General features: G+C 41.4%; 1 protein-coding gene across 14 annotated transcripts in view; it reads left to right on the top strand.

Moving 5' to 3' along the window:
* The window catches only part of TRAK1 (trafficking kinesin protein 1), a 135,085-nt gene that overhangs the window by 96,182 nt on the left and 21,284 nt on the right, over positions 1–17,619 (top strand). For 13 of the 14 annotated variants that reach the window (XM_082192983.1, XM_082192979.1, XM_082192984.1 and 10 more), the window contains 10 exons: positions 567–683; positions 4,746–4,846; positions 5,897–6,005; positions 7,808–7,886; positions 8,689–8,819; positions 8,967–9,041; positions 10,881–11,018; positions 11,852–11,928; positions 13,523–13,759; positions 14,745–15,061. In XM_082192983.1, the coding sequence (XP_082049109.1) occupies positions 567–683; positions 4,746–4,846; positions 5,897–6,005; positions 7,808–7,886; positions 8,689–8,819; positions 8,967–9,041; positions 10,881–11,018; positions 11,852–11,928; positions 13,523–13,759; positions 14,745–15,061 (1,381 nt within the window). Of the gene's footprint in view, positions 1–566; positions 684–4,745; positions 4,847–5,896; positions 6,006–7,807; positions 7,887–8,688; positions 8,820–8,966; positions 9,042–10,880; positions 11,019–11,851; positions 11,929–13,522; positions 13,760–14,744; positions 16,724–17,619 lie in introns of those variants that run through there. The other variant, XM_082192978.1, reaches the window with a different exon arrangement.

The raw sequence follows: 17,619 nt of genomic DNA, 5'->3' as shown, positions 1-17,619 counted from the left end.
CTTAGAAAGAATGCCTCTTATATACTTACATTCATATTAGGGCAATACCTGTATATGTTACAAAATTCCGTGCAAATTTTTGAGTTCTCTAGAACTCTTCATCAGGCTTGTTGACATAATTAGAATTTTTCTTGCTGCCTTTATTTTTGTATATAAATACTAAGTGTTGTTAAAAGGCATCAAGTAGCAATATCCTCATGTTCCCTGCGCAGCGCTTTGCAAAATGTACGCCACTTATATTTGCACCCTCGCTGACAGTTTTCAAATAAAGGAGTAAGATCTGGATTTCGTTAACTTTCTCACACTTGAACTTTGGGCTGTACTTTCCTGTGCATAGTTGAAATACTGTACACAGCAGGTCTCCCAGATGATGTGGGTGTTTCCTCTGCAGTACAAAGAAAAGGAAATAAGCACAAATTATGGGTTTCTTCGTTTTGAAAAGCAGACTTTCTCGTCTTACCTAGAACACTGATTGAACGTACATGTGCTTTCAGAAAGTAGTCATTTTCTAAATGAGCCAATAATTGAGACCCTTTGTGGTTTTTTGTCCCTTTTATTTTTTACAGAAAGAGCGGGATTTAGAATTAGCTGCTCGGATTGGCCAGTCCTTGTTAAAGAAGAATAAGACTCTGACTGAGAGAAATGAACTCCTTGAAGAACAAGTAGAACACATCAGGGAAGAGGTGAGGGCATCCACATGGGCCTAATACTGACATGTTTCTAGTTCAGTAAACTTCATCCCACCACTGCCCTAAGCCCAACCTGTTTGGTTTTATTTGCCCTTGTATCTTGCCATTTCTTCCTTGTCAGTTCCATATGTTTTATTATGCTTTTATTGGAAGCCCAGTCAGATGGGTAGAGTACAAAAAATAAAATAATAATAATAATAATAATAATAATAATAATAATTGCACTATGTGGGCTTCAAACTTAGGCAGCGTATTAAAACAGAGCCCTTCTAGATCCTTCTTTCACCCCACACTTCTGCTGCTTCTCTCACTTTTCCGGGACTCCAGCACTCTCCTTGTTTCTCTCTTTCCTTTCCCCACCCCTTCGCCTCTCAAGGTACCCTGACACCTTACGGATGTTGACTGTTGCTTGGTCACCTGCTCCCCCATTCCTACCTGTGTTCTTTGGAGTCTTTGCTACTGTAACCCCAATTTCCTGTAGTATCAGGCCTTTTCCTCCTTCATTATCCACATGTTCTACTGAACAGGAAAAGCAAGTACAGTGGTGCCTCGCAAGACGAAATTAATTTGTTCTGCGAGTTTTTCCGTCTTGCGAATTTTTTGTCTCGCGAAGCACGGTCAAGTCGCAACTGCACCTCTTCAAGCGGTTTTAAGAAAAAGGAAACAAACTTGCAAGACGTTTTCGTCTTGCGAAGCAAGCCCATAGGGAAATTCATCTTGCGAAGCAACTCAAAAAACAAAAAACTCTTTCGTCTTGCGAGTTTTTCGTCTTCTGAGGCATTCGTCTTGCGAGGTACCACTGTATACTAAAGTATAACTGGAAAGCAAAATCCTCTTCATGTGCTGTTCTCGGACAAGATTTTTTGTGATGATTCTAACCTTGGCCTATTCTTCACCTGTCTTTTGCATCTTAGTTTGCAGTTTCCATCAGTGTAATCTAGAGAGGTCTTGGTTGGCTACTTGTTTTGTTGAACTAAGTCTTGCCTAACATGCATTTGTACTTTCCATCATCTCTTTAAAACATTGTTTGGACTGTCTTTGCAATTATATATTGCTGTTAATTTACAGCTGTCCCTAGGGTTTTTTCTTAAAAGAAAAAAACTCTTAACACTTTGCTTTTCTTTATAGATCAAATATTTCATCACACGGCCTAATTAAGAATGGGTTTTTCATAATCACACAAATTTTCTTTGTTCCTGATTGACACAACCTACTGTTCTGGCTTTGTGTACCTCAGTAGCATCATATATTCATGTGCTATCAGCGGGATTGCTTGCCCAAAAGATGTTGCAATAGTTTAGAATGAGGTATCGTTTATATCCATTCACCTTGGGATTGACACTTGCATTGAATTGTGGACCACATCCAAAAGCATTATAAAGAGACTTTGTTGCTGCAAGGAAAAATGTGCTAAGAAAATAGAATACCAAAGACTACTGCCACTCTTTTAGGAATTGTAAAAGTCTACTTTGCTATTTTACAGCATTTTGTTTTAGAATGTGAAGATTGGTGTTAGGATCATGTGTCTCAGAACATGTGAGGGAGACATAATGAATGAATCTGCACATGTGATTGCACAAAAAGAATCTGAGAGAAAGAGGGAGAATTTTAACAGGTGAATCCATAAATGTAATGGTGAACTCAATTGATCCTTTTATGTAATATTGGCGCTTCAGTTAACAGGACATACAGTATGTTGCTTCACATCAACTTATTCAGTTCAGTAATTGAAAATGGTGATTTCTAGTTGCCATGGGATTTAAAAAAGAAACAAACTGATGAGGATGATATTGGAGCTCCAGGTATCTAAATATGAACCACTCTCAGTATCTCAAATATCTCAGCTGATTCCCCCCCTGCACCGAGTGCTCAACCCAAAATGAGCACTTTGTGGTCCAGCACTCTGGCATGTGTCAGCTGGCTTGCGCCAGAGCACAGGACCAAAAGGCAGAAAGTTCTGGGATCCAAGCAGAAGCCCGGATGGCTTCTATTATTCCAGGATGTCCCATTTAAATCAGGGGGGGTTGAGCGGTACAGTATGGTTCTCCTTTTGGCAGTAGGAGAGGAAGATTGGGAGGGAAAACACACAAGTCCAACACTTGACTCTGGCTCTTTCAGGCTTGTGCCCAAGGCATACACATAGGCCTTCTTAGTGGCAACACCTTGACTGTGGAACATTTTTTCCTTTGGCAAACTCCTTGTGGAGGGCTTTTAGACGGGCAGTCAAAAAAATTGTATTCCACCAGGCTTGTAACGGGTTCTGCTGTACCCTAAATTTTGCTAGCCGGTTTTTACTTTTGTTTTTACAGTGGTTTTACTATTACCTCCCTCCCTCTCTGCCCTCCTCTCTCCTGTATGAAGATTGTGTTTTATTATACTGCCTTGGGCTGATATAGGCTGAAAGGCAGTGTGTGTGTGTGTGTGTGTGTGTGTGTGTGTGTGTGTGTGTATAAATGTTTTTATAAATCAATCATGCTTTAGTGTAGTATATCAACTGGGCTTATAAGTAAAGGTTGCCTTCCCATGCTCAGCTTGCTGAATTTTCTAATTTGACTGAATTTTCTGATTCAAGGCTAGAAATGTCCTTGGGTAGGCATCTTAATCCCCATGGGGCAGATGTTTGCCAGAAGTGCAGTTACCTAACTTTTCCCTCTGCTTCCTTTTGCTTAGTTTTTAAAAACCTAACTTTCCTTTTCATCCTGTGGCATCATGCTTTTCTGTGTTCCCTTACCACCTACTTAAATCTGATTTTCCTTCTGTCTCAAGGACAGAGCCTTTCCCCTTTCCCAACTTCAAATAATTGCTACTAACTTCTACCCTATGCAACTCTTTCCAGTAGTACTAAATTATGAAAACAGAGACTCAGACGCAGTGTAAGGCACTAAAGAAAACGAGGTGAGTGCACTGGAGTCAACATTTCACTGCTTCAGACATAGTCTCTGAGTTGTGGATTGCAATGGATTATTTTTTTCTGTAAATTGACTTTGTGAGAAGAAATGCTCATTCTAATAGCAAAAGCAAATGTATCATCTTAGCAAATACTGCTGGTCTTTGCTATGTTCCAGTATTTAAGTATCTAGCTGAGGGGTATCATTAGTCTTTGGAACCAGATCCTGTCTCCTTTGGAAATATGATATAGGAGCTTCTATTAAATAAATTCTCATTCTGGTTTAGTATAGAGGAGACCATATGATTTTGATGTCTGTTGTCTTGCTTTAATGGCTAAAGGTTTCATCTATTCTCGGCAATACCCTTTTGTGAATACATAACAAAACAAAACAAAAAAGCATTCTGCCCATCCTTGAGTATTATCAGTTCAAGCACCAGCGGGTGGCGCTGTGAGTTAAACCTCAGAGCCTAGGGCTTGCTGATCAGAAGGTCGGTGGTTCGAATCCCCGCAACGGGGTGAGATCCTGTTGCTTGGTCCCTATTCCTGCCAACCTAGCAGTTCAAAAGCACATCAAAGTGCAAGTAGATAAATAGGTAGCACTCCGGTGGGAAAGTAAACGGCATTTCCGTGCGCTGCTCTGGTTTGCCAGAAGTGGCATAGTCAGGCTGGCCATATGACCTGGAAGCTGTACGCCGGCTCCCTCGGCCAATAAAGCGAGATGAGCGCCGCAACCTCAGAGTCATCCTCATTTCCCTTCCAAAAATGGGAAAGGATTCCAACTTACATTCTTAGATTGTGTCTAGCTAGGAATGGCGTTTTGTTATATCTTGCTTGAAGTGGCTGAAGTCCTCTTGTTTGATTCACTACCAGGTTTCTGAGTTCTCCATTGGTGTCTTACTATTTAATTAACAACACTTATGATAAAATAGTGATGAATTTGCAACTTTTGAAATGAAAAAGATACAGAGAAGTAACCCTCCTTTAATCGTAGCAGGCACTGGAATTCTTGATCTGTGTTTTTCTTCCAACAGAGGGAATCTTCCTATGTCCTTTTTGAAGTAGATCCATTGGCTAGCAGAACCACACAAAGCCCAACATGCAATTTTGCTATCCAAGATGAGCTTGAAAACAAATGTATGACAGATTTCCCCCCTTCATTTGTTCAGGTTTCTCAGTTACGTCATGAGCTGTCCATGAAAGATGAGCTGCTTCAGTTTTACACCAGTGCTGCTGAAGAGAGCGAGCCGGAATCCATCTGTTCAACTCCGTAAGTTTGGGCCAGGAAACATAGGTCATGCTATACTGTCCATTTTGCATCCTTCTGCCCCATCTGGCACAGCCACATGATTTTTGTATTCAGCATCTGGCATCACCACATGGGTTTTGCATCCAGGCTGCAGGTGAGCCTCAGCTCCCAATGAAAGGACCAAATGGTCAAATCATGTCTGTATTATCTCACCACTCTTGATCATGAGTAGGTGTTACCAACAGTACTCAGCTGTGGTTTTACTAGTCTCCTTTTGGGTTCATTCTGTAACGTGCTGCTCCATTTGGACCTTTCTGGTAAATAGTGCAAAAATACAGCATACACACAGTTTGGTTACCAGCATTAGATGTTTCGGGCTTCCATTGACTGACAGTAGACCCAACTGATCTGTGCAGCAATATGGAAGTCCAGTGTTGAGCTACAAGATCCAGTTCAGAACCTGATATTCATAGCAGGCTCACACCAGTTAAGAAATGGGATAACCAGTCTACCTCCCTGACAGGGAAGTTCTTCCTTAGTTCAGTAATATGTCACTTTTGCTATATCCAACAGGGACAAAGTTTTGAACCAAATCCTGTCCTTTTGAAGAATTTTGTTCAGCAACACAACAGCATGTTAACAAAGACTGATCAGCAGTTCAAATCAGTTCTTGAGCAACGAAAAGCCAAAGTCTTGTTTCATAGGCGGTTAACAGTACATTACAATCCCTGCTTGCCACTTTGCTTTTTTTTGTGCCTCTGCTGCTGCAGCTTTTTATTATTTAATGTGTTGTAGCAGTCATGGAATCATAAGATTACTTTTTTGCAAACCATCTCCTTCAGAGAGCTGAAGTCCCCCCCCCCCACATTTTGTAGCTAAAGGTCTCCGTTAGAAATGGGCAGAATAAACACAATGGCTTCATTTCTTTCTTTATTTTTAACTCTCTGACAACCTATGAAAATGCTAGATCTCATTTGGCTCTGGGTGTTGGAACTTTTGCTGTGCAGCTCCGCTGCAAAACTGCAAACAAAAGGGAGCAAAAATAAACGTGTCTAATGGGCCTCTTACCAGGTTGAAGAGGAATGAGTCGTCTTCATCTGTCCAGAACTATTTTCATTTAGATTCCCTTCAAAAGAAACTTAAGGACCTTGAAGAGGAGAACGTTGTGCTTAGATCAGAGGTAAAACATATCCCAGTATTTTGCCTACCATAAGTTTGCTTCTTTTCCCACGGGAATCAGGACTGATTGATTAGTAAGCTTTTACTCCACAAATTCTGTGTAATCTCTAGATTATTCTCTCCACCCCACCCTGCTTCCCTAATGAATGTTTGCAAATATTGCGTGACAGTATTGACCCTTGTCTAAGGCGTAGATTTAAAGCACGTTCCTTCAAAGAGTCATGGGAACGGTAGTTTAAGGGTGTTGAGAATTATAGCTCAGTTCCCAGGATTCCTGGGGGTGGGGTGTGCTTTAAATGTATGGTGTTTATGAAGCCTGACACCAACAGTAAGTGAGGTGGCAAGATCGTTCCTTGACTGCAGGCTACAGATGGTGGTGATGGTTACATGTTTGGAGCTCCCCTTGCAATCATTACAGTCCAAGCAGTGCTGGCTTTGGGTCGGCTCCATCAAGGCCCCTGGCTCTTTTGCTCCACCATCCTGCTATTGGCACCTACCTTCTCTTTCTCTGCCTCAATGGACCCAAAAGGAGAGGGCAAAAGAAGCGAGTAGTTCATCTTCTGTGCTGCTTCCACTCACTCTTGCTCTCTCACTGGACAACTAATTATGAGGGTGAGATGAAGGGATCTGCTGGCTTATCCGCTGGTTCTGGTCTCCTTTTCTTCCAGGCTGTGATCATCACTCGGGAGAGAACAAGTGACCCCAATGGCAATCATGGCAAGAATGAGGAATAACTACCACTGACTATGAGCAATTGGGGGTCGGGGAGTGGAGACCAGTGAGGAGAAGAAGGAGCACAGAATAGATATATTGTCCTGACAGGGTCCTTCTCTCCCCCCCCCCCGAAAAACTTGCCACCCATACTGAATCTACAAATGGCTTTGCCACCCCATCTGTTTGTGTACACTAGCTTAAGGGTGATTCGCTCTGTGTCTGAAGGCCTACATTTCCATAAACCTAAAGACACAAGGCAGATGTATCCTGCACCAGTGGAAATTGAGACTATTTCAGTGTGTGTTATGGACCTAGCCTGCTCCCCTTTGGAATTCCCCTTAGTATATCAAGGTTACTGTTCATTTCATGGCCAGGAAAGAGTTTTCCTGTTCATGCAAAGTTTTGAAAACAGTTTCCCCACTGTGAGAGCCGGAATGAGCACGTTGTAATGCACAGCATCTGATATAAGTAGGGACACTCATTTGATAGTCATGCTGAAAAAGTCAAGATTGTGATAGCTTCTTAACTAAGCATTGCTCCCAAGATTAGCACCGTAAATGTTAAGAAGCTATTTATCAGGCTGGAAGTTACAAGTACAAACCTCCCTTGAGCTTTATTTACCAAAGTATGTTACAGACTTGTGTTTCTATTGAATCTTTTTGTGTGTGTTGTGTTTGGGGTGTGTTTTTAATAGTGAACATTTAACTCTTCCCCTGAATATGTTTTCCAGCCATTAAATTTGATGTTAATCTTTTAAGCTTTGCCTATGTATATATCAAAAATCAATGATGACACCTAGTGGTCGTGATGAGTCATTGTTCCACATAGTCACAAGAGGGATGTGGGAGACTATGAATTGCCTGCTCAGCCTTTCTCAATCTCCAGGCGTTTTTAAACTACAATTCCCATCATCCCTGACCACTGGCCATGCTGGCTACATTTAGGGACCCAAGGTTGAGAAAGGCTGTGTTTGCTGATGTCCTGGAATTGTGGTCTGCTCTTGAAAGTTTCTCCCCTTTTTACAAGGCTAGATCCAGCAAGAAGTTAACACAATGCTAATTTTGGATTATTATTTTTTTAAAAATACAGGCTTGCCAGCTGCAGACCGAAACCATTTCTTTTGAAGAGAAAGAACAGCAGCTTGTCAACGACTGTGTAAAGGAGCTCAGTACGTTTTCTTCTTTCCTTGCTTTTTGACAGAATAATCAGGATGTTCTGATACAAGGGTTTTCTTTTGGAGTTTGTGCCATTTTTGTGTGCAATGCAAGGGAGTTGGTGTGTGTTGCTTTAAGTTATCAGCAGCCCCAGCACTTGGGTTGAGAACTAATGCACCTACAACACTTGGTTTCAGAACTGTTTTGTCCCTGTTCCCTTACACTTCTTGTATATTGAGAAAACCCACCCTGCAATTGCAGTAACACTTCAACAATATTTATGGCAATGGCTTTTTCTATGTGGCTCTGCAGCAGTTGGAAAAACCTTCCTAATGCCAGATTGCATGTTCTCTTTCTCTGCCTCTCTGTTCAACGATAGCTTATAGTAAAGGTAAAGGTAAAGGGACCCCTGACCATTAGGTCCAGTCGTGGCCGACTCTGGGGTTGCGGCGCTCCTCTCGCTTTATTGGCCAAGGGAGCCAGCGTACAGCTTCCGGGTCATGTGGCCAGCACGGAAACGCCATTTACCTTCCCTCCGGAGCGGTACCTATTTATCTACTTGCACTTAGACGTGCTTTCGAACTGCTAGGTTGGCAGCAGCAGGGACCGAGCAACGGGAGCTCACCCCGTCGTGGGGATTCAAACCACCGACCTTCCGATCGGCAAGCCCTAGGCTCTGTGGTTTAACCCACAGCGCCACCCGTGTCCCTCTTAGCTTATAGTAGTACCTTGTTTATATTGATTTAGCAAGCAATTGCGATGCCAAATATTTTTCCATGCCAGCTCATTCTTACAATTGTTTCTTAATTATTTAAGGAGATGCGAACATCCAGATTGCAAGTATCTCTGAAGAGTTGGCCAAGAAAACTGACGACGCTGCCCGACAGCAGGAGGAAATCACTCACCTTCTCTCTCAGATAGTGGATTTGCAGAAAAAGGCAAAAGCTGTAAGGTTCATTAAAGTAACAAGCAAAATAGCTAATGTAGTGCCACCTTTCTGATGAGCCTCTTCTGTTCCAATGCCTGTTAAAATATTTTTAAAGGAAGAGAAAGCATGGGGTGGCTAATCTGTTGTGATGTTTGTCTTTTTTCAGTGTACGGTGGAAAATGAAGAACTCGTCCAACATCTGGGAGCTGCTAAAGATGCCCAAAGACAGCTCACAGCAGAAGTGAGTGTGCCTCTCTAATAGTCATGTGGTTGTGGAGCAGGGAGATGCTTTCAGTTCAGTTGATATCAGTAGCCTTGAAATGCTGTAGCCTCGTTGCATTGGTCTCATGGCAGAAGAATACCATATTTTTCGCTCTATAAGACGCACCAGACCACAAGACGCACCAAGAAAAAAAAAATATTCTGAATCTCAGAAGCCAGAACAGCAAGAGGGATCGCTGTGCAGTGAAAGCAGCAATCCCTCTTGCTGTTCTGGCTTCTGGGATAGCTGCGCAGCCTGCATTCGCTCCATAAGACGCACACACATTTCCCCTTACTTTTTAGGAGGGAAAAAGTGAGTCTTATAGAGCAAAAAATACGGTAATTTGAATAAAAGATGAGCATATTTGTGATAGCTTTTGAATTCAGTTTCCTTGGGTCTACACAGTGTCCTTTCAGACCTATAGGAATGAAATTGCTTAAAACCTTAAATACAGTATTCATCTGAAATCAAAAAACCTCTTCTTTGATATATGCAAGGATTTTTTTGTCCTTGGAAAGCTTAATGGCATTTTGGATAAGAAACTGAGCATAGAAGTAGACTTGGCAATGGACTATTTCCTTGGTGCAAGCCTTTGACTTTTAAGATTAGGCCTACACCCAGACAGGCCTCTGACGGCTGAGCCTTCTGTGCTATGAATTAAGTAAGGATCACAGATCTCCAGGATAAATGGATTTGCAAAACAAAAGAAACACTAAGGCTGTGATCCTATATAAAAGGTAAAGAGACCCCTACCATTAGGTCCAGCCGTGACCCACTCTGGGGTTGTAGCGCTCATCTCACTTTATTGGCAGAGGGAGCCGGCGTACAGCTTCTGGGTCATGTGGCCAGCATGACTAAGCCGCTTCTGGCGAACCAGAACAGCGCACAGAAACGCCGTTTACCTTCCCACCGGATCGGTACCTATTTATCTACTTGCACTTTGACTTGCTTTTGAATTGCTAGGTTGGCAGGAGCAGGGACCAAGCAACGGGAGCTCACCCCGTTGCGGGGATTCGAACCACCGACCTTCTGATCAGCAAGTCCTAGGCTCTGTGGTTTAACCCACAGCGCCGCCCACATCCATTGTGATCCTATATACATAGGAGTAAATTGCAGTGAACACAATGGGATTTACTTCCAAAAAAATATGTATGTAATTCTTTGCTGTAAGAATTGTAAGTAAAAGTGGATAGCTTGCAGCCAGTTCTGTGCAGATGTGAGCATGCTTAAGCCCAGAGATGTCAGTGGTCTTTCAGTACACTTAACCTGGCGCAGCATCAAGCTGTATATTCTTCTAACTGTTCAATCCTTGGACTTCGCTCTTTGAAAACATGGCCCTAGGAGAGTTCCAAACCAAGTGTGTGTATGTAAGGATAGACTCTGATTTCTTGCGTTCTCTGTTTTTTCATTTAAAAGTAAGGCGCTAGTCTTTCATTGCCAGATGGACAGCTTTAAAATTTGTCTGCAAGGCCGAAAGAAACCTGTGCAGTCTCCATGATCAAGTGATGGCTCTTCTGGGCTCTGCGGAGCTTTTTATCTAATAAGTTTTGCAAGAAGACGATTATTCTATTCAATTTGCATCAGTTGTTCAGCTTGTAGAGCCCAACGGAATCCCAGTCTCTTCAATGGCAAATTGCTGGGACCATAATTAAAATAGATACAGACAGAACTAAACGTACATGTGGAACGTACAATTCATAGATGTTTAGCTTTTTATTATTTATTTAAAAGTGTCCCCCTCCTCATTTGCATAGTTTTCTGTAGCCTTTAGCTAGCCCAAGGTTCCTGGAAATAATTTCCATTCTGTGTGCATTGCAGTTACGAGAGCTGGAAGACAAGTATGCAGAGTGCATGGAGATGCTTCACGAGGCGCAGGAAGAGCTGAAGAACCTTCGGAACAAGACGATGCCAAATGCCATATCACGCCGTTACCACTCCTTAGGCCTTTTCCCCATGGTAATAAACCTTATAAAATCATTTCTGAGAAACACATCTTATGCCAGCAGTGCCGCAAGTTTGATTAGCATTAGGAAATAGATCCCCAAACTACCTTTTCTTTCGCTCCATAAAGCGCACCGGACCATAAGGTGCACCTAGTTTTTAGGGGGGGGGAATCAAGAAAAATAATCTTATTTCCCCCCCAAGCCCCAAAGAGCCCCTGGGGCTGTCAGGGGAAGCCAGCCCCCCCCCCTCAGCCCCAAAGAGCAAAGAAGCCAAGACAGCGAGCGGGGTGGAGCGGGGTGGCTTTGTTTTTAGCCGCGGGGCTGGGGCAAGCCCGAGCTTCCCCCGACCCCAGCCCCCAGAACAGGTCCAGGAGCAGTGGCAAGGTTGCGCGCAGTCTTGCCTCTGCTCCCGGAGCTTGCGGGGCTGGTGGGGGAAGCCCGGGTTCCCCCCACCCAGCCCCAGGGACCACACATTCGCTGCATAAGATGCACAGACATTTCCCCTTAGTTTTTAAGAGGAAAGAAGTGCGCCTTATGGAGCGAAAAATACGGTAATTTCAGCACATATTGAGAGGAGAATCTGGATCATTGCCTTGAATCTTCCATTAAACAGAAGAAGGGTCTGAGGTTGTGGGTGCTGCTAAACACACTTTGGAAATAATTTTAGTATTGGTGATATAGTGAAATGCAAGCAATGGCTGGAGCTATTAATAGGGGAAGACTAGCTAAATGGTTCCTTTCTGTTCCATAAAAGAAGCCCTAAGTATATCAGCATCCGTGCATACTACGAAAATAAACACACGTGTTAATGTCATGCTGTGACACCATTTAAAATTGTCTTAACAGGATTCCTTGGCAGCAGAAATTGAAGGGTCAATGCGAAAAGAACTGCATCTGGATGATCCTGACAGCCCTGACTTAACGTATGACTGATGCATTGTGATATTTTAATAAGAAAAGTAGAAATCAAACCTTTTTATGCAACCCCAAATTAAGAATGCCATCTCATTTCTTTCTAGCGAGGAAGGTAGACCTGAACTCATTACTTAGAAATGGTCCTCTCTCTGTTGGAGAGGAAAGCAATTGAGAAGAAACTGAGGGATATTTTAAAGGCCAATTTTTAAAGGATTTTGGAGCTTTTGGGGAAGTTAAATAAAATGTTTTTCAGAAGCATTATAGTTGAAATTGAAAAAATAAACAAGCTATTTGCAATAGTTAAATCACTATTTTCGTTATCCGTCTTCTTAGCACAGATGAAAATTCAATCTGCAAGCTAAATAGCGAGGGGGAAATAATTAAAAACTTCCTATGTTTATTCTGCACAAGTAAGAAAGTGGAACTCACAAATAGCAAAACAGAGCTGCTAAGTGTCAGAGTGCTTAAGCTTGTATATGTGGACACACTAGACAACTTTATAGTAGCATTATCTCAAGAGACATGATGTATAGCTGAAGTTACAGGTGTCAGATCAGTATTTAGATGGGAAACTGCGGGGAGTCCATTGTGTACTTCCTTGAGGTCCCTGGAGCAAAGGCAGGATATGAAAAATGTGCTTATTCATACAACATTGAAGTAGCTCAGGACCACTGCATATGCTTTGGCTGGCATGCAGAGGCAGCTGTGTGGTGGTATCCGTAGTGTTTGACCACAGGATCAGGTCACTGGAAATGGTCCCTAAAATATCTATGATAGCTTAGAAAAAATTTCCTGATCCATGTGGCAAAGCTGCAGTATGCATGTAGCTCACCACGTGGTGCTGGTTATATAAAGTTCATATAATCATGCTCACCATGTGCTGCCAGCCATTTAAAATTGTGATGTGGGAACATCTGCTTTATCCTGAAGTCACAAGAAAATGCTTGATTTTTGTCATTGCTGGCAATAGTTGACCAAGCTGCCTACCGCCTACTGCTGTATCGTTTTATGCACAAGCGCATTTTGTGGGCATTTTTTACCTTAAAAACCAAACAAGAAACCCCAAACCACTACTGCATGTTACTGTTGCTACAGGGAGAATGCAACGAGTATAGGACATTTTATTTCCATAGAGGATCTCCCTGGCTGTTCAAAACCTGCTTTTCTAACCAGAGCTATGCTGCAGGGTAAGAGAGATCCCAGGATCAATACAGGATCTTCCGGTTCGGTTAATTGCTTTCTCTCAGGATAGTTGGTATGGAGCATGTAAGCATTTGAGCCCAATAATTATTCCCCGTTTCATCCTGGGGTACAGTCTTGGCCAAGTTTCAAGAGAGCAGGGTCATTTAGTAAGTGATCTGGAAAATGGGAAGTATTGTTTGGGGAAACTTTAGGATCTTACAGCTCTTCCCCTTTCCGTAGAACGACTTTTAACCATTTGTCCGATTTTGTTCTCTCTTGATCATAATCACAAAGCTAATCTCTGAGACCATGTTTTTCTTTTACAAAAGCTGAGCTTAATATAATATGATGTCCCCCCAGACAATTTCTCTGCGGTGGGTTTTATTTTGCTGGTTACTAACTGCTTGTGTCTTTTGTCAGCCATCACAAGAGAGTCTTTGACACCGTGCGAAACATCAACCAAGTGGTAAAGCAGAGATCTCTAACTCCCTCTCCAATGAACATCCCTGGGTCTAACCAGTCTTCGGCAATGAACTCGGTCATTTCTAGCTGTGTCAGCACACCGCGATCCAGCTTCTATGGAGGAGACATTTCCAGTTTTGTGATAGACAACAAGACTAATAGCATCATCCTAGAAACTGACTCTACTGACTCTGGGTCAGTAATGTATACTTAGAGTTTAGCTGTATCTCCAGAACAAGAACTTCCTAATTCTTTTCTTCTGTTCAGTGACTTGTGCTATATGTTGGCTGCTATACTATCCGTACATTATGAGGATACTCAATATTGCTAGCCTAACATTGTAAGAAGGATCAATTTTGCTATATCTGAGTGAGATATTCAGAAGAAACCTGATTTTCATATATTATTGTGCTGCAGCCTCCTAACACAGGACAAATGAACTCTATTGGGTTGTCTTAAATTACTGGACACCTTAAAATTTGCAAACTAATGTTCACTAATTTAACACCAGTGTGGTATGGTTCAGGCAAATCATGTTTGTGTTAATGACTATATTTCCTTTAACAATTGCTGTTAACTGGTTTCTGTTATTGACACATCGCCCTGCTAGTAAGAGAATTGTTTAAATCATTTTTGGGGTTTGTAATTCTTGACTTTTTTGTAACTGTGAGGCTTTCCTTCTCTAATTATCTGTCCATCATCCACATTGAGCCCCGAGTACAACTTGATTTGGTTACTTTGAAATGTGTGCAATCCCCAAAATGATTTTCTGTGCTTGGAAATGCCTGACCTACCTTTCGCATACATGGAGATCTATATTTATATCCATATTGTGTGTGTGTTTAGCTTACATAGCTGCAAAATTGAAATTCTGATGACAATTTTAGAGAACAAAAAAAAAATGCAAGCAGATAAGAGATGCTAAAAAGAATTTGAGAAACACATTGCTAAATACAGCGCATAGCTCTATGAAGATGTCAACCTCGCACATTCCTAGGCCTGCCATTTATATTTTCAAATCTAGACTACTATATTCTGCTGGTGAAGCAGTTAATTGGCTACGGAGAGCTCAGAGCAGTTTTGATGGCATTTCAAATATTGGAATTTTGGGTGTCTCCCCCCCCCTTCCTGTTGCTTGTACACACAGTGTAAATTTAAGTGTGTTTTGTCCTTGTTTTAGAAATGAAGAAAAGAACAAAAAACCTGGAACCCCAGGAACCCCTGGCTCTAGCGACCTGGAAACGGCACTTCGAAGGCTGTCTCTTCGGAGGGAGAACTACCTGTCCGAGAGGAGGTTCTTTGAAGAAGAGCAGGAAAGGAAGCTGAGGGAACTGGCCGAGAAGGGTGAACTCCACAGTGGCTCCATCACTCCAACGGAGAGTATCATGTCGTTGGGAACTCACTCCAGGTTTTCCGAATTTACTGGCTATTCAGGAATGTCCATCAGCAGTCGCTCTTACCTCCCAGAGAAGCTTCAGATTGTGAAGCCCTTAGAAGGTGATAACAAAGCGCCTAGGCCTTTATCTGTTCTCCTTAGTGACTTTCTATGGTCTCTTCTCCATCAGCAGGAAGCGGGAAATCTTTGTAACACATACTCATTTTACTTTAGAGACAGCCATCCACGTTGCTTGTTTAAACTCTTCTGAGAAAAAGATTTTGTTGCTTTTGAATAAGCAATCTCTGGAGTAAGTGTGTTGTGTACACTCTTAAGATATTTCAGTGGTATATTTTTATAGTTCAGTAAATGGCATTTGAATTCCTAGTTTCATTCACATATTTGTAGAACACTGCAGAGTGGGGGAAGTAGCACTGATATGGAGAAGACCTGTAGAGGCGTGTGGTGATTCATTAAACTGCAACTTGTAGAAGACCATTTCTTTTCTTTACATTCTGTGCAAGCTACTCAATTACTTGCTACGGTAGTCCTACCAGTAGGTGTCTAGGCAACAGTTCCAAATCACTTGCACGGTGGCACCTTGGTTCTCAAACTTAATCTGTTCCAGAAGTCCCTTCCAAAACCAAAGCATTCCTTTCCCATAGAAAGTAATTCAAAACAGATTAAGCCCTTCTGGACTTTTAAAAACAACCCCTAAAACAACAGTTTAACATGAATTTTACTATCTAACAAGACCATTGATCCATAAAATGACAGCAATAATCAATGTACTGTACTATAAAATAAGCAAGACAGTATTGTAGATGATAAAAATTAAAATGAATTTTTTTCCCTTACGTGCACTGATGATAGTCCTTGTTTGAATGGGGGGCTTTTATCCATTTCTGCAGTCACACAATCAATCAATCAATCAATCAATCAGTAAGTAGCTGAACTGGGTTCCACACAGTCACAAAAGCAAATGAACCGAAAAAGCTTCAAAAACAAAAATGCAAAATAAATAGCAAAAACAAAAGCACCAGACTTAATCCGCTCCGGAAGTCCATTTGACTTCCGAAATGTTCAAAAACTCTGATTGGTGCAGGCGCCCTGGAAACAATAGCCGACAACCACTTTGGATGTTCGGCTTCTGAAAAAACATTAAAAAACCGGAACACTTACTTCGGGTTTTCAGCGTTTTAGAACCAAGGTACCACTGTATCCGAGTTGTTTTGCTGCCTTCAGAGTGGCTGTTACAAACGAATCTCACAGCGTTTGTCAGGCTGAACTCAGGACTAGGATGTCAGTATTCTTTCAATTCAAGGCACTGAGAGACGTTTATATTGCAGTCCGGTATAAATTTAAGTCCCACTTAATTGAAGGTCGCACAGAAATGCTTAGTTGTGTATTTGAATTGCAGTCATGGGGTTTCTAACTTAAGTAAAGCTGCTCATTACTTGTTTTCATTTTTTAATACATAAGCTATTTCAGGTCAATAACAATATCAATCTTATTTTGACCAGTCTGACAACATAGAACATGTTACTATGTTTCGTTTTTATGTGAGAAAATAATTTTTGTGTGTGTGCATAAAAGTAGCATGTGCTTGCAGCTCAAATAAGTCAAGAAAGAAATACCCTCTGTAGCTTTCTTAAGATGCCCACATAAAATTCTTAAATCTCTCCAGACAACCAACCTTCATTTTACTGGTTCTTATCATTGTAATAGGTTTCTGTCATCCACTTATCTCTCTGCTTTCTTCTTCAATAAACTTTCAGTCTCCATTTTCTCTGTCTCTCTTGATTTTTCACTTTATTTCCACCCCCCTTTGTGTATTGAACCTTTTCTTCTTCTTCTTCTTGTATAGATCATTCATATTACTGGCCATCTTTCACATTTAAAAAATATTTACCATGCATTCATTGTTGAGGAGTGAATTGAGCCCTTATAATTTTTAAAAAAACATTTATTTTGGGAGGAAATGATATTGAAATTTGCAAGAGAAGAAGGGAAAGTAATTTGGAAGAAACACGGACCTTTTCTCACCCAACTGCAATTCATTACGCTTCTTTTTATTACTTTTCACTCCTGTCAGTTTCTTAAGGAAATACTTACAGCAGCAAACAAAAACAAATTCAGTGAGGGGTGTTTTTGTTTTGTTTTTTTAATTTTTATTAGTGGTAGTGGATTATTTAGTTCCATTTTTATTATAGGTAAAAATCCCTGTCAGGGACCACTGCATATTCCTGTATTGTAGAGGATTGGACTAGATGATCCTAAGGGTCTCTTCCAACTATGATTCTATGAGAGAAGTTTTCATTATTTTAACATTTTTAATATTGTCTTTTAAACATGCTTCCTCCCTCCCACCATCATCTCCAAAAGCCATGCATAATTGTTTTTTTTATAATATTACTTAACTGCAGGCACTATATAATGAAGTCAGTAGAAAGGTACCTATCAGTCCAGTGATCATTGTATACTTATTCAAATATTTATTTATAAATTATGAAACTGGGTTGCATATTTATAGACACTGAATAAATATTAGGCTCTCAGTTGCCACAGCCCCATACGTGGGAAAACGCCAAGTTTCTCTTGGTGCAATTCCTGTTCAAGTGAATGTTCTGCATGGAACTCTGATTTTTTTCCTCCACCATTGTCTCACTGTCTCGAAACA

This window comes from Podarcis vaucheri (genome assembly GCF_965113315.1).
Source record: "Podarcis vaucheri genome assembly, chromosome: 12".
Classification (NCBI taxonomy): Eukaryota; Metazoa; Chordata; class Lepidosauria; order Squamata; family Lacertidae; genus Podarcis; species Podarcis vaucheri.
This window is presented reverse-complemented; position numbering and strand designations above follow the sequence as displayed.